This window comes from Carassius auratus, chromosome 46 (genome assembly GCF_003368295.1).
Source record: "Carassius auratus strain Wakin chromosome 46, ASM336829v1, whole genome shotgun sequence".
Taxonomy (NCBI): Eukaryota; Metazoa; Chordata; class Actinopteri; order Cypriniformes; family Cyprinidae; genus Carassius; species Carassius auratus.
In genome coordinates, this window is record NC_039288.1 from 12,691,329 (window position 1) to 12,713,582 (window position 22,254).

Here is a 22,254-nt window from a genome sequence, read left to right on the forward strand (position 1 = left end):
TGTTCATGTATAAAAATAGCTTGAAAGTGTTGTAGTACACAGGAAGAGAAATCTGGAGACAATATCACATCTGAAACACCAATTGCATCCTTTTATTTCTTTTTCCCAAAATGTGCAAATAAGCTTATTTAATGAACTTTTGAAATGAAAATGGAATGAAATGCAACACACCACATACTTATGTTTTTCTTATGCATCATGTTTTTTTTAAGGCACAAATTTAATGTAGAGTCTCAATAAATAACTTATCATTCAATTTTAATTTTAAAAGTTTTAAAGTTTAAATAGAATGACTATTATTTCTGTAGCCTGAAACACAACCTTAAAGGAACATCTTGAGATATCTCTAGGTATATCCTGAATGTCGTGCCCTGGAGAAGAATTATAATTTCTGTAATTATGTATTTTAATTGAATCCTAGAGTTAAATGGTCCACTATAGATATTGTATATAGTCTAGTGACATAAACTCCAAGATCTAATAAATAATAATTAAGTGCATAACCTATCTCTCAAGTGGACCATTGACACTCCCAATGAGATTGTAGATAGAGCGTCAATGGTCCACTTGAGAGACAGGTGAAGGTTATGCACTTATATGTATGTGAACTGCCGTAAAGCAAGAAGAAGATGAAGATGCGCCAGGCTCCGGCTGTTGAGAACACGCTCAAGATGCTCTCTTGTTTGGATGTTTGGACTTTGCGGTGAAAATCAGAGGTAAAAAACAATATAAATACTGTTCAGTGTCTTGCATGGACTAATCGTTTTGTGTCTTTACATATCAATGTATTGTCACGAGACGCAGGATTTAATTTGGTTTTGTTTGTGCATGTTTTTTTTTACTCTCAAAGCCGTGATTCCTATCAACTTCCATTATAAGACTGACGGAGTGCAACAGTTTGATTTTTGTGTTCCTCTGGAGAAACAAAGTCACCAACATCTTGGATACCCTGGGGGTGATTTTCATTTTTGTGTAAACTATCCATTTTATACTTAGTGCTAATATTTAAGATTGTTCACACATAAATTATCTTATTAAGAAACTAATTCTGGCCACTTTAAGTGACCAAAAATTTAAATATATATATATATATATATATCTATATATATATATCTTAGCAAACACGTCAGAACTGGCAAAAATGTACATATGATATGGTTTTCAAAAGTAGGTGTGGTAAAATGGCTTGATAGAGCCACCTGTAAAATTTCAACAAAGTGTGTCTAGAGCTACGTTTTACGCGCAAGCATGAAAATTGGTACACACGTGTAACACACCATTACCAACAAAAAAGTATCTTGGCACAAAACCCAGCAGGAAGTTAATTTCAATTTCCGGTACAATTTTTGTGCACTTTTTGCCATTTTCAGGCCTTGTACTTTGACGAACTCCTCGAGTTTTAATCAGATCATCTTACTTACATTTCACTGCTGGTTATATACTCTCCATATAACCATGTATGTGACAAATAAAATATATATCTTGATTTTTGAAAATCTTCGAATTTGGTGAGGGTCAACTTAAGACCTTTGTGAGGTAAATTGCGAAACTCTTGAGTTTTTGTTAAAGGGCATGTCCCTGGCGGCCTGACAAAGTTGGATATTTTGCCATGAAACAGAAAGTTGCTGTAACTCAGGCAAGCAATGTCTGATCTGCCCCAAACTTCACATTTGATAGTGTTCTGTGCTGAACCAACACCCATGCCCAAATTCAGTTATAGTCATGGTGACATGTTTAACACTGTTATGGACTCCTAGGAATATATCAAAAAAGTGTCAACAAGTGTTAAATAGGTTGGCAACATGCTAGAAGCATACTCAATCATGCTAGCAACACTTAACTAAGTGATAAAGCATGCTATTAATGCAGTGAGACAGGAAGTTACTTTAACTAAGGCATGCAGTGTCCAATCCGCCCCAAATTTAACAAGTTTGATTAGAGACATGCCCATATTCGATTGTAGTCATAGTGCCACCTGCTGGCAACAGGATGTCACATCTTTTACACTGTTATGCACTATGAAGTCTGATTTATACTTCTGTGTCAGACCTACATCGTAGTATATGCGTCAGTTTTTATTTATACTTCTGCGCCGTTGTCCACGTCAACGAGCAGTACACATGCAAACCGCTAATCTGCAGTTTCCTCGGGGATGTTGATGGTGTAACCCGCAGTACCACAACAAAAGCCGAAGAAGAAGCAGCTCGTCAGAGAAGCATTATAACCATGACAGTGGCAAATTAATATATAATAATTAAATCATTATTTAAAACTACAAAAGGAGACAACAACGGAACAGGAGAAGATGGCATTCTTTTCATCCCCACAAGGACTTGTACCATGCCAGATCAACATTGTTTGTTGCAGACAACTACTTGTTCTTTGTTTTATTTTATATAAGAAGGTGTAACATTAAAATATCTTAAAGTACACATAAACACACACAAAACTCAAGTACATAGAGAGGGAGGGGTTCTAGTAGACCAATAACAGTGCTTGCGGTCGGCATAGAATTGATGCGCTGTTCGATTTTGGAGATGTGCACGTCAGGATGTGTATCTATGTGTAGGCTATGGCATGGGTTTGATGCAGAAGTATAAATCAGCCTTTAGCAACACAGTAAATGCCTTTGTGTGCTAAACATGTTAGAAATGTGCTCAAACATGTTAGCAACACTTACTAAGTGCTAAAGCATGTCATTAATACTATGAAACAGGAAGTTGTTGTAATTCATGCATACAATGCTAAATCTGCCCCAAAATTCACACATTTTATAAGAGTTCCGGCCTGAACACATAAGGCCAATTTTCATTTATAGTCATGGTGCCACCAGCTGGCAACAGGAAATTACTTGTTTTACACCAACTTAAGCATGCAATGTCTGATCTGCCCCAAACTTCACGTTTAAGACATTTAAATGACAATATTCAGTTATAATCATAGCTTGTGATGTCCGATTCGCGAACGAATCGTTCGATTTAACCGGTTCTTCATAGTGAACTTTGGTTGAACCAGTTCACCAAATCGAACTGAATCGTTTGAAATGATTCGCTTCTCCAATAAGCATTAAACTGCCAAAAATGCATCATCCACAAAAGACTTAAACTGTTAACTTTAAGTCTTTTAATGTGACTGACACTACCTCTGAGTCAGAATAAACCAATATCCCGGAGTAATTCATTTACTCAAACAGTACACTTACTGAACTGCTGTTCTCGTTCTCGAGTCAAGAACCGGTTGCATTGGGTTTTGGATCACCAGTACACTGAACCGAAAACCTTTTCTATCGGACGTGTCCGATTTGAGAATCGATGAACGGATTATACTGCTCATGCGTGTAATTTTCAAGTATTTTGTTAAACATCGGAAAGTGTGATAAAATAACTATATTTTATTTTGCTTTTTTTTTTTAAGATGAATGTATCTAATCTGTATATTTTGTAAAATTGTAGATTTTGTTAGATTATATAGGCCAAAGGGGTTTCAGGGAAGTTGGACAATAATTAAGACTCTAAAGACACTATGTTTAATAGGAATATGTTTAATAGGAATAAGGGATGATTTATGTAATATCTGTACTGTATTTATAGTTAACGATGACACATTCACAAATTGAGTTTGTAGTAAACAGAACATGAACACGAGTAGAGCAGCTGATGATACTGAACTGCAGCATGTGCCGGTTGCATCGGTTTTCGGATCATCAGTACACTGAACCAAGAACCAAGAACCGGTGAACTGTTTTTTTTAAACCGGTATATTGAATCGAACCATCAGGTCTCCCAAGTTGGATTCAGCCCAAAAATCAGTAGGGAATTTGCTTTGAAATCTTTACCAAGGCTGAGTGTCAAAAACACAAACATGCAAACCGAGTTTATGAGAACATGTACAGGTGTTACAGATCACAGAGGAAATGAACAGTGACAGCACCTTGACGCAGGGAGGCATGGTGATGTTGAGGTTGCACAGCACGTGCTGTGTGTCCTCGTACTTGGTGGACTTGCGCAGGAAGGACAGGAACCCGGTGGCTTCTTTATTGGCGTCTCTCACCTGATGAGCAAGGGGAAATGGAGAGGGAGGAACAGATGGAGAGAGGAGAAAAGGATAAAAGAGGGATGGAAACCAGGCAAAGGGTCAAATGAGGAAAAAAAGAAAGGGGAAAAATTAATAAAGGGAGTGAAAGATGAGAGAGAGAGGTAGAGAAAGAAAAAGATTAAAGACTGTTAGACAGAGCAGCTGCCCGGCTGTGACTCATACAGGTTGACGGGAGGTGGGGAAGGGGATGGAAGCAGTCCACAGGCAGGCAGGAGACAGGGAGAGATTTACCTTCACTTTTACCTGGCCGTCTGTGAGATCAGACAGTAAGAGAGTGACCATGAGAGAGAGAGAGAGAGACAGTGAGACAGACATACAGACAGGCAGGCAGATAGACTGGCAAGCAGGCTAGAAGGAGAAAGAGTTAAGGGCATGCTCACAGGAATAATACAACAGTTACGAGGTGAACCACTACACCACAGTAGGGCTGTGCAAAAAATTGAATGCGATTTTCATGCACATCTCATCAGTAAAGACGCTCCTGTGATTAGAAGTTTATCTCCAGCACGTGCGTTCAGATCAAGGTTGCCAGGTTTTTACAACAAATCCTGCCCAGTTCTCAAAACTAGTCTAAAACTAGCACAATTGCGCTTCCAGAAGGTCTTTACTGATGAGATGAGCATGAAAATCGCATTCGATTTTTTGCACAGCCCTACACCACAGAACCAAAAATACAACACAGAGCAGCTCATCTGAGGCTGACTGATAACAGAAAGAGTAGAAGCCACAATGACAGGCACCAAAATGAATGGATAGAGAAGGACAGCACTGGGGGAGATCAGAGACACTGAGGACTAGGGCTGCACCATTTGGACAAAAAATATTTACAGATATTGCCAGTGTGATTCTAACTGCAATATGATAAAGATTTAACTTTTTGGATTAGTAGTTTATTCAAAAAATAAACACATTGAAACAAATATCATTTATTAATAAATATATGAATAACTATTAATTAATATAGTCTAAAAAAAAGTGATAAAACATTAATATGAAATAGTACAAATAATTTTCTTTAATATGATCTCCTGCTTTCATCTCCTCTCGTGACCCATCATTAGATTTTTAGAATAATTAGACATAACAAATTTCGTCCACTTTTCACTTACACATAAATATTTTGAAAAACATACCACATAAAAATTATTATTGTTACTATTAATACTATTATTTTTATTAATTTAAAATTAAATATGATTAATTAATATTGTTTTGAAAATAAAATAATATAATTTATTATAACATATAAAAAAATTTCTGGAACATTTCTACATTATTGCAATTTCATGCTAACTTGACATAATAAATTCCACAATAATTCTTCTTCTTCGTATACTTTTTATAATTAATAATAACGATAATTAATCAGTTATGATTATTATAATCATATTTATTCATATTAACTAGATAATATCCTTTAATGTAAAATAGTTAAAAAAAAGAACATTTCTGTAATATTTCTGTTATCATTTTTTACTGTTATCTCCTCTCCTATGAGCCACTGTCACATTATTAGATTTTCATAATAACGTATTGTAGCAAAAATATTTAAAATTACATTAATGTAAAAATATACATTAAAGTGAACCTGAAGCACTTTGAGTTCACAGTGAACAACATACGGAAATTGCAGTGCAAAAAGCAAAACCAAGTCACGTTCTGGACAGCTTATGATTATGACACACTCCGGGGTCACACGAGGCCATATTACAATTTTGATTTAATGATGCTTTTACTGAATACATGTGCAGCCCAACAAAGACATTGGGGAATACACAAAATCGACAAGATGATCAGACAAAGTGGATAACAAAGCTAACACACACACACACACACACACACACACAAAAGAATGGCACACTCAATAACAAAAACCTGTGTAGGTTGAAAAAAAAAATGTGTGAATAAGTGAATTATTGACACAAGGAAGTTGGCATGAACTTCTCAATATACATTTCCTAAGACACACCCGCAGACAGACAGAAATAAATAAGGGAACGACAAATGAACGTACCTTTACGGAGACAGGTAGCCGGTTGTCTCTGAAGGCCTGGAAACTGAAGCTACGGGGCTGCTGGGTGGCTTTCCTCACCGGCACCAGGTTTCCAGAACATTCTAAGTGTAGCGGCATCCCCTCCATCACCTGTGGGTGGAAAATGAAGGAGAAACACAAGAAGAGCAGTGTGTCATACAGAGTCCAAGAGACTTAGCATTTATTTTTGTACACATGCACATATGAACTGCTGCATCATAAGCATGCATTTCTTTATTTAGATCTCATAAAAAAATCTTACTGATCCCAAACTTTTGAGTGCATTATACAGTATATACGTACATAGATACCACATATGATGTTTGCTAACCTCAATGTCCCTGCTGCGGGCCACTTCAGAGAAGTTCTCGTGCAGCTCAAGGGTTTTGTCTATTTTGTCATCGGTCATGCAGTAACAGCGCAGACGGCCCTCTCTGGCATCGTTCATCTTAGCAAATACCACAAATTTGGCCATGTACGGGACTGACATCAGCTCACGGTACAGCAGGTTGGCGAAGGTCACGGCCTCCGCCGTCCGTGGACAGTCCGCCAGCCAGAACCTGCAGCGAAACAGAGGACAGATGCACGTACTATAGAGATCAGAAAACACGGTCACAAGAGACAATTTGTACTTGTAAGTGCATATAATTCAAATGTGGGACGGTTCTATGGGTTGTAGTGGTGGCTACCATGAACCTGAGAGGTGAACTGAAGAGGTGTACTAAAATACAATGCAATTCACAGATTGGTGCAACTGTTTAGTAATAAAATCGCCCCTGGGTGCTCTATTCTTGTGTGTTTTTGTGTCTCACCTTGCGGACACATTGGTGGTGAAGTTGGCACATTTGTGGGAATACATGAGCTTGGTAGTGCCAGTGATGTCCTCCCACTGAGCGGGAGCAGTGCCACCTGCAGAAGGTTTACAGCTTTTTATAAATCCTTTTTTTTTTTCAACCAACACCATCTGGAATGAACTTGCTGAGACTATCTTTATCCCAGTGTCCCTCTCCAGGCAGGACACCAGTCTGTTTCAGCCTTTTCCAAGCAGCTTGGCAGGGCAGCTACATCAAATCTGGCTGAGGCTGAAAAAGACTGGCATTCAAGACAATCTGCCTTTCTCCAAAACATAAATATCAATTTCAGACAATGTTTTCTTTGAAATAGATCGGGACCGGACTGTACCAATAACACTGCAGAGGAGGCGGAGGCTGGTAGTGTCTCCTTCGCCGGCATCGCGTGGACTCTCCTTCCAGGATGGAGGCAAAGGGATACGCAGCCCGATTGGTCGGTGGAATTTGCGCCGACGAGGCTCCACTGTCACAACGGGACTGAATGTGGCCTGGTTTCCTAACTGCCGAGTCAGCAACTCATCAGGGATTGGCTGGGCCTGGGTAGAGACAAGAGGAAAAGAAATAAAGTCACGAAAATGAATAAATCATTTACTGCTGAAATCATCTTCAGTTATTCTCTGCTGAATTTACAGCAACCTTGAAACAATATTTTTTATTTATTAGTATATTATTACAAATAATAATAATAATTAGTATTATTATTTCTCCTACAATACATAATTATAATATACATAATATATTCTGTAAATTCTGTATGAATCATAAATTCATTATTGTGTGTTGATATTGCTTCACTGTCATTCTCTACATCCTAAAATGTCTTGAAATTTCACCTGTAGGCCAAGTCGGACCCTCTTAGTGACCGCCGTGTCCGGGAAAATGGTCTGGACCTGGGGTACCAGCTTACTTGTCAGCTGACCTCCCTCCGGACCTATAAGATCGCTCTCCTGCTGGATACGTGACACCACAGCAAAGTAGAGAGGGAAGTCTGTGGAGATGATGCGGCGGATTCTTTTCTTCTCCAGCTCCTCCTGACTTTCCAGATCTGAAAACAGGGTCATAATGTCAGTCCTGCAGAAATTATCGGTGCAGTGTAAAGTGATATGTCTGCTAGCACTTCCTGCTATATAACCGAAAGAGAAAATAAAATGATAAAACTACCTTCATCCATGCCATTAAGGATGGTTTCTAGAACATCATCGCCATAGCGGTTTCGATGCTCTTTCCATACAGAGCCATTCTCACTTCGGAGAACCACTAGTTCCCGATCACCTCGGCTCAAGGACGCGAAATGAGGGATCTCCACTATCACTGGCCTGAAAGGGATGACGGGAAAGTGCAAAAGCATTTGTTATTGTATTGTATTGTTCCTTCAGTGATTGATAGGAAAAATTCCACTTGGCACAGCGGCACAATCGAAAGAAAAGAAGAAGAATATCCAAGAAGAATATATATTTCATAAACCCCTAACCATACATACAAATAATATAAACCATATATAAAAATAATATAAGTAATTTAAAAATATAGTAGAATAGTAGACATTCAAATAAGTCAATTAAATGTACATTAAATTAGAATAATTACATTATTATTATAATTATTACATGATAAGATATATTATTATATTATTTATTATTACTGTTCTGTTGTCAGAAATCTGAAAAGAAATTTATTTGAGTGAATTCAGTAAGATTTATTCACAACAGTTATTTAATTCTGTATTTATAGCAGTATTTACTTTCAGTACAAATATCAAAACATTCTTAAATCAAGACATATCAATGTACAAATTCAGATTGGCTTAAGAAGTTTGTTTTTTATTTGCAATAACAATTATTATTTGAATCATTAAGGAACCAAAACAGCAGATCCAGAACAGTTGAAGCATATGAATCCTCATTTTACACACGCACACATACACACACACACACGCTTGTTTTTGAGAAAAGTGGGGACATCCAATAGGCGTAATGGTTTTTATACTATACAAACTGTATATTCTATCTCCCTACACCTAACCCTAACCCTCACAGGAAACTTTGTGCATTTTTACTTTCTCAAAAAAACTAAATCTGAATTTTTTATAAGGTTTATGAAAAATGGAGACATGGGTTATGTCCTCATAAGTCACCCTCTCCTTATAATACCTGTGTCATACCCACGTCATTATACAGAGTTGTGTCCTGCTGTCACAAAACCATGCACACACACACACGCACACACACACACACACACACACACACACACACACACACACACACACACACACACACACACACACACACACACACACAGACCCTTACCCCAGAAACTGCATACTGGAAGGCCCTAGGGAGATAATACGAGATGCGAGTCCCTCTCCCTCCACGAGAGGAGGTGGGGTGGTGAGTTTCTGCGGTTTGACCAGACGGCAGGTGATGCGTGTGGGGGCGGCACAAGTGCGCGGCGGGATGATCACACGCAGACCATTATGCCTGCTGCCACGCATGGACCCGCCTCTCGCATCCACCATGAAGCTGACCAGAAACCTGTCAAACAACCAGCCTGTGAGCAAACCGGGTTCAAGAACTTTTCAAAACAGCCGGAAGCCCAATATAAAGCTAAAACATCTTCAAAAGAACCCACTTCCTAGACACTTGATGACAGTGAAGACAGGTATAAAAATAAGCATTTCTGACCAACAAATAAATACGGAGATAAAAGCGGTGAGAAGCCATTAGCGAGTGTTGGTAACGCCTGGTTACTGGATTTGATAGGCTGAATGTGAAATATGTGCACTGACCCAGTGTGGATGGGGCTGGCCACTGGGCTAACGTTGTCTGAGGTCTCTGTGGCTGGACTACTGGGGATTAGAGAGTCTTCGTCATACTCCTTTGGCAAAGGGACAGGTGTGTACTACAGACACACAGGAGTAGCACAGATCACACAGACACAAAGACACACACACACAGACAGAGATACAATGGAAGCTGTATGAAACTAAGAGAGAGAAAGAGACAACTCTGCTTAGAAAACCGGGTAACAGCAACTAACTAACTCAAGCTCCTTCCAGCTTTGCCAAGATGGTATACCTGTCCTAACCAGTTTGGAAAAGATGGTCTACCAGGCCGAAGTCCACTAGGGGACCTCGGCAAACATTCAAGTGGGACTCAGAATTACTTCAAATAAAACAATATTAAACCTGAATATATGAGGAAGCTTCATTCTCAAAGTGACTTCTAGACTTGAAAAAGCTATGTAAATAAATACAACCTTATATTGTTATTAATAAACCTCCATAGGCATATTTTTAGCTATATACATCGTTATATATAAGCTCTAAAATTATGTATTTGGTAGAAATTGTGATTTATTTATTTATTTATTTATTTTTTAAATCATTATCCGGTAAATAACGAATGACTGGAAAAGTCACGTAAATTATAATTAAATGTTTTAATTATTTTACTTTCATTTGAACAGGATTTAGAAGTGACCATATATTGAAACAGTTATTTTTATACAAACCTAGGGCTAAGGGGGCTTTTGAATTTTGTTGTGGACAGTGGGGGGATTTGAACTGAGAAAGAGTTGACCAGCTAGAAACCACCAGACCTGGATTTTTTAGAAAGGAACATTTCTTGTTTTAGCACATGAAGCAGAAAAACACAATACCTGGTCCAACATCACAGTTTCAGGTGACACACATGGAATTCTGGGAATTGCGGGTGAGTAAGGTCTGGAGAAAATGAAGGAGATATTTGTAATCTAACTTCAATACTTTATTTTAAGGTTAAAAAAAAGTGTTTATATTTGTTCTAGAATCTTAGCCAAAGGGCAATATTTTTGCATTGTGCTCTTGTGACCTACGTCGTGCCCATCCCACAGTCAAAGTCTCTCAGGGTTTTCTTGGGGGACAGAAAATCATCATCCTGGTCTTTCAGGTCATCCAGCTTCAAATAGCGTGCCCCGTCCATCCCGAGAAGTTCATCACCTACATACAGCACAAAATATGTCAAAGACACTGATCTAGGAGGTTTGCAGAAAAAGGAAGAAAAGCTTATTTTAAGTTATTTCATCATTCACAATCCCCCATCATTCCCGGTCGAGCACATTCACTCATTCACCAAGTCCAAGCAATGACGTCATACACACAGAGCCAATGCAAAATATGAAGAAATCAAGATACTCAATAAGATTGCATGGTACTGGTTACTGAAGTGGGCAGATCACACTTAATCTGCATGGGAGAGATAGTTTGGTGTTATTGAAGGGGCTTAGTCATAGGTGTTCAGAGACACATAAAACGGCCACTGTGACAGTTTATTTTGGAGCCCTCTGCTGAGTCAAATCATCATCATCATTAGTCAATTAGTAAAAGTATCCACTCCCAGTGTGACTCCCATAGTGTCTGGATAAAGATAACCTCATCTATGGGTGTTTCTTCAACTATGGGCTCTATTATGTCCCAACAGTTGTTTATTAAAACAAACACATTTCAGCGTTTTCCTATTTTGTATAATTTTTTTTTTGATGTTTTAATAATTTATTTTTGACAGTTTTTAAAATACCTTTTATTGTTAAACTTTCATTGTTTTACCCATGCAAAAAAATAAATAAAAAAAATAAAATGCCTAAGCTCTTCTGTGTCAGCTGTGCCACAAGGATGCAATGTTTTCTTTCAAATCAAAACATAAATACATGTAGAAATAGCGCATCCTTGTGGCGTGGCTGTATAATATAATATAATATAATATAATATAATATAATATAATATAATATAATATAATATAATATAATATAATATAATATAATGTTAGAATCTGACTTGCAGAAAAAAGTTTTAAGTGTGTATATTTAATGCACAGGGCCAAAAGTGCCCACAGTTGAAGAAACACCTATGGAGCAAACTGAGAACACAAAGTAATTTTGGATGCTGTCCTGTCAATGATGGATCCACAAACACATGTTACTGTCAGTAAAGGAAAAGAAACATCATGACTACACAATGATGTGGGGCCGACGGTGTAGTAACACGAAGCAACATGTTAGAATAGAGAGTGGTTAGAGAGACTTGAGGGTCAGAGACAAGGTGACAGTGCTTGAAATGGAGGCACACATTTCACTAACCACTGAGAACCGGACAACCAAGCTAGAGAGAGGGAGACGCTCCTACCTAATGTTAGCTGAGCAACTCCTACAGCGGGAAGGAAGAAGGAACATTTCAGGCTGCCGTTGCTACCGTAGATTTAAAGTAGGTTTCAATGATCATGAAATACTTTACTTTTTCAATCCATTAAAGTCCTGAATACATGGAGATTTAACAATGATCTCTCAGAGGAAACAAACACATTTAACAATTAGAGGCGAGGAAGGTGATAGATAGATCAATTAAAAATTCTGTCCTCTTTTAATAACTCTGTCCATACTTTGTGTTTTCAAACTTTCTTTCTTTTGTAAAACATATAAGGAAATATTCAGCAGAATGTCCAAGCTGCTTTTTTCTTTACAACAAAATTGGGTGGTGACCAGTGGCTATCAAGCAACAAAAAATACATTAAAGTGATATAAAACATCATAAAAGTGGTACAATCAAGAGCTATATTCTTTTGAAGCAATATGATAACTGTAAAAAAACAGAGCTTAAAATGCTTTACAATAGACACAAAATGCTTTAATATACATAAATAATCCTACGTGTGTAAATCACTTTGTGCAGTCAAGCGAAGCATCACTATGAGTGGGATAACATCTCTAATCTCTGGTTCACTTCAGACTGTCACTTTTGGGATATGACCCACCACCTCATCTGCATACTGGCCTCTTGTTTTTAATTTGACAATCTAGCAGCAACTTCACAGCACCGAGACCTTGTCACAGCAGCTTAGAATCAGTGCTTTAATGCACCATTTACTGCAGTATGATGCTTCAGGCTAAATCCAATCTGAGCCACCCGTACGCACCTTCATCTTCTGACACGTCCAGTATTTCATCCACCGTCTCCGGGAAACTCATGCGATGCTTCTCGGTGGTGATCTGAGGGATAGAGAGGGAATATACGAACAAATCGAGATGGCGAATCTTGCACAAATTCAGTCCGGACACAGTTCATGAGATGCAAACGGCTCTCACCATAGACACAGATTCCTCAGTCACCAGTTTCAGCACATCAATGACAGAGATGTACCCCAGCCGCTTAGCGATACCCAGAGGTGACGTCCCATTCTGTCACAGATAACATAGTCAGGTTACTTACTCATACAACTCTTTTCAGCAGGATCATTTTTAAATAACAGCTTATGTTTACTACAGAGGACTGGCCGCATGACAGCAGTAATTACCGAGACCAAATGCTCTTCATCAGACATTCAAGCAGTGTATACTATTTTTGTTATTTCAGGTATGGGGGAAAGGAGTCTGCTCACAGTGGTGATCTCATTTGGCAGGGCTCCATGTTTCAGCAGCAGGGTGACGATGTCTGTATGGCCCTGCTGGGCTGCTTGATGTAAAGGAGTGTATCCCAGCTGGAAAAGGAAAATAAGGGAAAATATATCGCAGAAGTACATACTAGCAATGAAACTGTACAAAAAGAGAAGCCGGTGTAGTGTGTACAGTACATCCAGAAGTGTAGCACTCACTCTTGTCTTGCTGTTAACATGTGCTTCATGCTGGAGTAAAAACTTCACCATCTTTATGTTCCCATAGTGACATGCCACATGTAAGGGTGTGTAGCCCATCTAACAGAGAAAGAGAGTGAGATTTAAAAGGGTGATAAGGAAATATCGGCACTGAGGTCTAAATTCTAGGACATTCTACAGATGTCCCTGCTGTGTGTGTTTCTGTGTGCATTGAAGTGTCTTACCCTTGAGGCTGCGTAGACTGAAGCACCCTGCTTCACCAGCATGTCTGCAATGCCCACATGCCCTTCCTGAGCAACCAGGTGCAGAGGTGTCAGTCCATTCTGCACAAACACACACACACACACACACACACACACACAAAGGATATCAGGAGACTGTTAAATGCATCCTTTTCTATTTTCTTCCAACACATCTCAACCTATTTTAGTTCTATTTATTCTCTCTGTGACATAGATCGAATACCAATTAACCAAAGCTTAAACAGTTTAACACCTTGTTGCCCAGGTTAACATTGGCCTGTTTGGATATGAGCAGCACCACCATGTCAGGTTGGCCTTCCTGTGACGCCAGGTGAAGCGGGGTGATGCCCTGTAGTGACTCCGAGTTGGCATTAGCTCCATACTGCAGCAGACTGCTTGCCACCTCTAGTTGGTTCTGCTTGGCTGCGATGTGCAGGGCTGTGTAGCCATTCTGTCAAATGGAAGAAAGCGAAAAGTGACTGTTTTTCTTGGCCGGCTTTTGAAAGTGTGAAATAGAATGCAACCCTTAACGTCACAGCTCAGAATAGACACCGTCCCAAATCTCTTATGGTGTTTACGTGTATCTTACTCTCGCCGTGATGTGCGGAGAGCCGCCCTTGCTGACCAGCAGCTTGACTACATCAAGGTTGTTGTGATGGACGGCCACGTGCAAAGGGGTCAAGCCATTCTGAGACGGGAAAGAGGAGACACATGGCCTCAGTCAGCCACCGCTGACCGTTGTCTGATTTTAGCAGACAAGTACTGAGATGTCAGATGTTTGTCTTGATGAATTACCTTTCCAGCTGCATTGGGATTGGCCCCTCTTTCCAAAAGCAGCTCCGCCACATCCACTTTCCCGTATTTACATGCTACATGTAGAGGAGCAAATCCTTTCTGTAAGAAGACACAGATATACACACTGAAAATGCTGGTGAAGATGTGAATATTTAGTTGTCATTTAGTGAAAATGACTGTTTGGTGCTGTGCCCACCTTGGTTACTGCTGCTAACTTTTAACACAATCTGCTGCTAACCCTGCTAACAGGGTTTACAGAATTTTGCATAACAGTTTTTTTAAACCATATTTTCGGATAATTTCTATAAAACACACAAGAATCCAATGGACGCCAACAGTTGGACGTCAAGGCATCATTTTTTAGAAGCATTTTAAGCCAGGGCTCAGCAAAGGGCTAACTGAGAGGAGAGAACCTTGGTCATTTTGGTTTGTTGGGCATTGCCGTCGAGCAGGATGCGTGTGGTTTGGGAGTGTCCCTCGCGGGCGGCGATGTGCAAAGGAGTGTGACCTGCTGTGGTGGCCGAGTCTGGATTGGCTTTATGTTCCAAGAGCAGCTTCACCAACTCCTTGTGTCCCATTCGAGCGGCACAGTGCAAGGGGGTTTGATCATCCTGTGAAATGATAGAGTGAGATAGAGGACATGTGAGATTTCTAAAACAAAAGCAGATAAAACAGCTTGCATGACTGCCATACCTTCGCTTTGGCATCCACCTGTGCATTGTTCTGCAGCAGGAACTGAGCCACCTCACAGTGCCCCGCTCTAGCAGCCATGTGCAAAGGGGTCTCCACTTTCTGCAATGGCATATTGAAACACAGTCACAAACATTTAGATGCGAAAAGAAAACTGTGATCACTGCCATAATCGTTGCTAAAGACATAAGCCCATTTGTAAAGCAGAATAGCTGTGCCTTTGGGATTTGATTGTTGGGTATCTCCGAGGTGTTGATTAGATCATACAGTTCTTACTACATTAGATGCGTTGGGTGAAGCTCCTCTCTGAAGCAGACTCTTCACTATATTGAGATGCCCCATGAACGCAGCCACATGAAGAGGGGTCAGACCCGACTAAGAGACAAGAACATGCATTTTCACAAAGACCTTAAATGTGTTTAACGATTCTGTCATGCACCAATGGATCAACAAAGATATATGTCATTTAATAATAACTTAATATATTAAAGGAATTTAATACAGCAATAAAAATAAATGATGTTAAAGAACTAATTGTTCATAAATTTGTCACCTTTCATTCCTAAATAGTCTATTTTCTACATGGATCAAGCTTAAAGGCGTAAATGGTGCAAAGTGAATAGAGGTTATCCATCAAAGTGACAGCCAGAGAGTAATCTGACCTCAGTCACGGCCTCCAGAGACGCTGAGTGCTTCAGAAGAAGGTCCATGGACCGTATGTGGTTCTTCTTGCAGGCAATGTGCAATGGAGTGAATCCATTCTGAAAGACAGAGCAAAAAAAACATCTAATGTTATGTATGTTTAATATGTTCAGTTGTATGAAAATGAAAACAACAGATGCACTAACCAGAGCACGAGCGTTAGCTTTTGCCCCCTTGTCCAACAGCACCTTGACCATGCGGTGGTGCCCACAGTGTGCTGCAACATGCAGCGGGGTCAGGTGGTCGAGGGTGATGTCATCGATCTCTGCGTTGTATTGCAGCAGCTGCCTCACGCAGTCCATGTGATCGCCCTGTGCTGCCATGTGGATGGGAGACAGACCGTTCTGAAAGGAGGAACCCACGATTATTATCAATCGATCAGCATGATTATGGCATCAATAAAGCTAAAATCCATAACTGCATGGCCCATCTTAGTAATACAGTTTGGTCACCTTGGTCTTGGCCTGAATGGGAGCACCCTGGTCTAGCAGGATCTCCACCACACGTACATGACCGTTCCTGGCTGCACAATGCAGCGGCGTTAACTCATCCTGCAGAAAGAATAAGCAATTTTGTAAATGGGTTTATCGGCCATGTTTCAATGTATACTACAAGAGTTGCATTTTCTGTCCTTATTTATGTATGCATACCATTAAAACAGCAAGCTGTCACAAAGAGAACATAAGGTACCTGTTTTTCCCAAGAGGAATTAAAATGGGTCATTCTCCACTAGCTAGACTTAGATAAGTCAGATTCATTAATCTCGGCAGCGAGATTTTTCATCAGCTGGTAAATAATGTCACTGTGAGATGTGACTACGGTTGGATAGATATCATGAATTCAGGAGGGTCTACTAGTTAGTTTGTCATCAAACTAACTGACTAATCTATTCAGACACTCTGAAGACAGGAGGGTATATATACTGTCTCATTACTAGCTTTTACATATTTCTATTTAGCTTTCATTTATATTTATTTCAGTGTTAGGACATCAGTTTTGAGTTGCATTTTCATAAAACCATTTTAGCAAATTTTCTTTTATCGAAGGTTCGTCATCTAAGATAGTTAACAACAACAAAACCACTGCAAACTGAGGCTATTTGATCATGAAAATATTTTCACGTTTCTAATGGATACTGTACCTTTGTCTTGATATCTATCTGAGCTCCTCTGTCCAACAGCAGCCGCACCATAATCACATTCCCTCTCCTGGAAGCGATATGTAATGGAGTGATGCCATTCTTCACGAGAAAAGGAGAGAAAGTGAGAAGTTCACATAATCGTACACATAATAACTGGAAGCATTTCATTTGAGAGCTGCACTGACCTTCGGCGTAAAGTTCACGTTGGCTCCTCTGTTTAACAAAAGCTGTGCGACACTGAGATTTTCATAATGGGCTGCGATGTGGAGAGGAGTGAAGCCGGTCTACGGGGAAAGAGTGTAGCATGTCATTAATTCAGGGTATGTACAAAACAGAAACACCTACGCTGACGGATTTTTAAACAAAGTCAGCTCTGTTTATCTTGTCACACAGTCATCACTGCAATTACAAGCCAAGAGAGGCTGCGCTGAGCTCAGTGAGTCATGATGTGTAATCTCACTCATGTTGAGATAAAACCTTTCAGATGTGCACAAACACACATACTTTGCTCAGGACGTCTGGGTTCGGATCGTTCTGCAGCAGTACGGCAGCCGTGCGCGTGTCGTCGTTGCGTGCCGCGATGTGCAGGGCCGGCAGGCGCACTTTGCCCTTGGTGCCATAGTTTATAAGGAGGGCCACCACATTCTCGTGACCCTGCTGAAGAGCTACCGCCAAAGGAGTAAAGCCATCCTGGAGGGCGAAATCAAGAGTTGTAGGGTAAGCTGGGTTTGATTTCAGCTGAGCTTGATTTCAACATGTCACTCACCTCAGTTGGAAGGCTCTGATTGGCTCCATGTTCAAGTAGATATTTGACCACTTCTAAGTGGTTCTCCTGCGCTGCCATGTACAGGGGACTGAAACCTTTCTGCAGAACACAACAGAACAAATTAATTAAGCGTCTCATTAGCATCTTTCTAGGTTTGTTGATTCATGTTTTGAGGCTCCGACTAACCTGAGACTGGGCATTGACATTGGCACCATAATTGACCAGTTCAGCAATCACTTTCTCTTGACCGGCCAGAGCAGCAATGTGAAGGGCGGTATTCCCTTTCTGCAAAATGAATAGTCATGTAAATATAATACAGAGAAAGATCAGACAATGCATGTTAAAAAGCATAAACAGTATTTTGAAGATGTCATTTGATTTCACTGCTTATATTTGGTTTTATTTGTGCCTTTGAAATTGCAAATGCAAAAATATAGCGATATGAGCATGTGCCATTTCTACCGCATGAAACAGTGATTTGATTTATTAATTTAAACTTTAATTCTGTAACATTCTAAATGATTCTTGCAACAAAGCAAGACTACAAACCTTTTTTATTATAGGAAATTTGATTGTCTACTCTTAAGACATTATACTAGTTTAACTGATATTATTGTTAATTAGTGAAGCACATTTTGTGTGAAAGGTGGTATAGAAATAATATGCATTATGATTTAATAATCATGGCATTAGTGGGAGGGACATTATCATTCCACAGATCATTTCACCGGACAAAATTTTTTTTGTTTAATTTTGTCAACTTTTATAAGTACACTAACCTATATTTCCTACATGCCTTTTGGTATTGCCAACATAATAAATGGCAACGTTCAATAAATTCAAGTTTTTTATTAATAAAGATATTCAGAATTTATATCTGAACTGATATTCTGAACTTATCACATTTCTAAATCTGTTTTTGGCCTGCCGGAGGAAGCCGTCAGGCTGAAAGAAGTATTTACCTTTGTAGTATTCTCCAAGTCAATTCCATTGTGCAGCAGCTCCAGCACCATCTTAACATGGCCTTCTTTGGAGGCCAAATGCAACCCATTAAGCCCATTCTGTGAATACAAGAGAAAACATGAGGTTTTGAAAAACTTGTTCTCAAAAAAAAAAAAAAAACCCTGACACATCTCAAGTCTATCTCTTTATCTCTCCCTGTCTACCTGTCAAATGACTCACTGATAGGAGGGAAGACATCTATAGGTCTGTGGAGCCCTCTCATTAAACAAAGCATGGAAATAGAGCAGCGGCGGAAACAGACAAAAAGTCAGGGAGAGGTAAAGGCTGATTGGAGAACTGTCCACGGTACAGTGTGTGCTTGTGTAAGGAAGCTGGGTGTGTAGTCTGGTGCGGCCATGGGGGATGGAGGGGGGGGGGGGGGTTGGCTCTGCTTGCAGACGGTGGGGAGGAGCACTGATGAAAACAGTCACATGTGCCCGCTTAGCATTAATTATCACTGGACGTGCTTTATAATGTTTTGGGAAATATCACACAGTACTGAAACCCACACTCAGTGTTATACATCCATGGATTATATGAAAATATAGTAAAACTCTATATTCAAAATCTTAGGTTCAGCAGTTTCTTTTTAAAGAAATTCATACATTTATTTAGTAAGGATGCATGAAATTTAACAAATTAAATGATGTGCTTGTGAACTGAGGTTTCACGAGAACCAAATGAAGGATCATGTGAAGACTAATAGTAATGGTGAATAACCGCTGAAATTTCAGCTTTGCAAAAGATAAATTCTGAAGGCATTCTGATCTTGAAAAGCTTCTAAATAGATGAAAAAACTTGGTACACACGATTATCCAAATCCACTTACATGGCACTTAATATTTTTTATTTTTATTTATTATACACAAAAGCATGGTCCATAATGTACAAGAATGGATGGCAAGATTTTCAGTGAATAATGACTTAATTTTCACTTCTGTATAAGTAATGACTGATAAAGGGAAGTTTATTGTGCTTCAGTTCTTGCACATCCTTTTGCTAATGGCTTAAAAGAGTTTTTTAAAAAATTCACAGATTATTTTTTAGCTATATCATGATTAGATTTTAATAGATGAAAATGCTTAACTTTAGAGCTATTTACAACTATTAGTTAGTCACCTGTAAAATAAAGACAAATTAAACTCTAGGACAAGATCATTAATTGTCTAAAAATCTCATTAACGCCAGTTCATCACCTGCTTATAGCTGAGGTGGGAATTAAGCACATGCTCTTAGCTTTAAACATCGTTTTTGCTGATTCTCAAATGTTCTCTAGTCCCAAAGCACCCATAGTGAGGGCTTAATCGGTCTCACTGTCAAAAGCGGTCTAAGCTCTTCACAAAATGTGTTGCGACAGCACAGAGACATTGGCGCTGTGATATCAGCATCACACAGTTGAAGTATACCTTCAGTTTATTGAAACACGTTACTGTAAATACCTCCAAGACCCATGGAAATTGAGTCGAGGAGGCCTTGCAAGTTCCTGATGCAGTCCTGTCTGTGAATGATGGTAAAAGGTGGTGTAGTAGTCGATGTGAGTGTGTGTGTGCTGCAAGCATACAGAGTGGGCGTTCATTTTCAGAGCTTTTCAATGCTGGAAGCCAGCCAGCCTCTCAGGTCCATTCACTAACCCGTCTCTGAGAACCAAACATAGCTTTTCTGCAAATATCACAATATGCTATTTAAAGCAAGTAACATGGAGTGTTATGATGCATGTGGGTGCAAAAGCATGACCGGTGAGGGGGTTAGAGGAGGAAGATGTGCTGGTGTGATTAATTATGGCAATTTACTGATTAGGGCATTGAATACAGTTCTGCACTGACACTGTAAACACAGCTGTACTGTCCAACCACAAGAACATTGGCAGGTTAATACAGACGAGAAAACACACTGGCACAAGCAAACAAAAACACACAAATGTGAAACCTGATCTACATGGTGATGAATTTATTGCTCTGAATAGCAGTTTCTGAATTTAGGCTGTACTATTAATGGGCTTCAAAGTTACTTTGGGCTTTGAAGGCATGGATGTAAGAAATGCAGCTGCTAAGGTATGCTGAGTGATTTTAACTCTTCTCTTGTGTTCAAAAACTGGGAATAACATCTGTGTTAGGGGTCAAATAGTGGACCCACATTGGCTTCCTTGCATTTTGCCAAAAATCAACATTTAAAAAAATACTAAACATTCAAGTAAAACATAGAACCTGTATTGTAGCTTGCCAGCGACAATACAGAATTTTAATAATTCCTTTCAATTTTATATGCAATTCTTATTGTTTAAACATATAAACTACTCACACAAACACATACACTGACGTGCTTGATGGTAGTCATTGGAGCATGGATTTATTTTCCTCACCTGATTGGCTATGTTGATGTTTATTCCATTTTTGATATGGTCCAGAGCCTTCTCCAGATTACCTGAGCGTGCAGCACGGAGGAAACTGGTTGATGTGTCTGTCTGAAATAGAAGAGGAAATGAAAACTAAATCCAAATCTTAATCGACAAATGGACTGTTAAATTGAATTTTTTAACATTTTTCTATTGGATGTTTAGTACTTAATAAAACATCAGCAATACTGTCTGACTTAAAACTCTAATTAGGAATTCATTCTGTGTTGTGCATGTCCACAGAGAAGACGAGAAGATCTGGTTTCAGCCGGCTCAGGGGCCATATAACAGGAACCCATTAGTTGCTGAATTAGTTTTTCTCTGTGTAAAATCATCTTATTTTCCAAAGTTATGGAGTGTGATGTTATGTACAGGGCTGGTTATGCCCCTAATAACATATCAGGACTTGCTTTAAAGCAACAGTGTGTACATTTTTAAAAATAACCCAGATCATGTTGTGGAGACAAAGAAAGCCTTTTGTGCTGAAGGCTGCTTTTCTTGATCAGTCCAACATAGCAACATTGGCTCAACCAATGGTGTGAGTTTGTGGGAGGAACTAACTGGTACTTGACCAATGGCAGGCAGAGGGCATGTTTGAGAAAACAGGCATTATTTTTGCAACTCCATTTAATGTTGCAAAAATATATTAATATATCATATATATTTACAATTATATATTTGTTTAATTTTATCATATTGTAAAATTATTTAGGACATTAAAAGTGAAAATGTGAGTAAAAAATGTATAATGTATTATAATTTTGCTGTAGAATTTTTTACTTTAGTGTTCATGCTAACAGGTCCAGAACAGAGAAGGCTTTTCAGATTCACGTCTGCACTGAAATCTTTCAAAAACATGACTCTTTATCACCCTGATTATTTTGCTACTTCTGTATGGTTCCCTTCCCAGAATTCTTTATTCCTGC

General features: G+C 39.1%; 1 protein-coding gene across 6 annotated transcripts in view; it reads right to left on the reverse strand.

The window, feature by feature from the left end:
- Positions 1 to 22,254, reverse strand: part of LOC113064229 (ankyrin-1-like) — a 63,581-nt gene that overhangs the window by 13,096 nt on the left and 28,231 nt on the right. For 5 of the 6 annotated variants that reach the window (XM_026234884.1, XM_026234883.1, XM_026234879.1 and 2 more), the window contains 33 exons: positions 21,296 to 21,397; positions 18,897 to 18,995; positions 18,121 to 18,219; positions 17,935 to 18,033; positions 17,673 to 17,858; positions 17,354 to 17,452; positions 17,169 to 17,267; positions 16,480 to 16,578; positions 16,174 to 16,371; positions 15,988 to 16,086; positions 15,602 to 15,700; positions 15,329 to 15,427; positions 15,049 to 15,246; positions 14,636 to 14,734; positions 14,430 to 14,528; positions 14,094 to 14,291; positions 13,823 to 13,921; positions 13,599 to 13,697; positions 13,386 to 13,484; positions 13,093 to 13,185; positions 12,924 to 12,996; positions 12,137 to 12,157; positions 10,831 to 10,954; positions 10,636 to 10,699; positions 9,764 to 9,876; positions 9,285 to 9,509; positions 8,140 to 8,294; positions 7,812 to 8,023; positions 7,310 to 7,514; positions 6,940 to 7,036; positions 6,459 to 6,687; positions 6,110 to 6,238; positions 3,931 to 4,050 (listed from right to left, as the gene is read on the reverse strand). In XM_026234884.1, coding sequence (XP_026090669.1) covers positions 3,931 to 4,050; positions 6,110 to 6,238; positions 6,459 to 6,687; positions 6,940 to 7,036; positions 7,310 to 7,514; positions 7,812 to 8,023; positions 8,140 to 8,294; positions 9,285 to 9,509; positions 9,764 to 9,876; positions 10,636 to 10,699; positions 10,831 to 10,954; positions 12,137 to 12,157; positions 12,924 to 12,996; positions 13,093 to 13,185; positions 13,386 to 13,484; positions 13,599 to 13,697; positions 13,823 to 13,921; positions 14,094 to 14,291; positions 14,430 to 14,528; positions 14,636 to 14,734; positions 15,049 to 15,246; positions 15,329 to 15,427; positions 15,602 to 15,700; positions 15,988 to 16,086; positions 16,174 to 16,371; positions 16,480 to 16,578; positions 17,169 to 17,267; positions 17,354 to 17,452; positions 17,673 to 17,858; positions 17,935 to 18,033; positions 18,121 to 18,219; positions 18,897 to 18,995; positions 21,296 to 21,397 — 4,128 coding nt within the window. The remainder of the gene's footprint in view (positions 1 to 3,930; positions 4,051 to 6,109; positions 6,239 to 6,458; positions 6,688 to 6,939; positions 7,037 to 7,309; positions 7,515 to 7,811; positions 8,024 to 8,139; positions 8,295 to 9,284; positions 9,510 to 9,763; positions 9,877 to 10,635; positions 10,700 to 10,830; positions 10,955 to 12,136; positions 12,158 to 12,923; positions 12,997 to 13,092; positions 13,186 to 13,385; positions 13,485 to 13,598; positions 13,698 to 13,822; positions 13,922 to 14,093; positions 14,292 to 14,429; positions 14,529 to 14,635; positions 14,735 to 15,048; positions 15,247 to 15,328; positions 15,428 to 15,601; positions 15,701 to 15,987; positions 16,087 to 16,173; positions 16,372 to 16,479; positions 16,579 to 17,168; positions 17,268 to 17,353; positions 17,453 to 17,672; positions 17,859 to 17,934; positions 18,034 to 18,120; positions 18,220 to 18,896; positions 18,996 to 21,295; positions 21,398 to 22,254) is intronic. The other variant, XM_026234881.1, reaches the window with a different exon arrangement.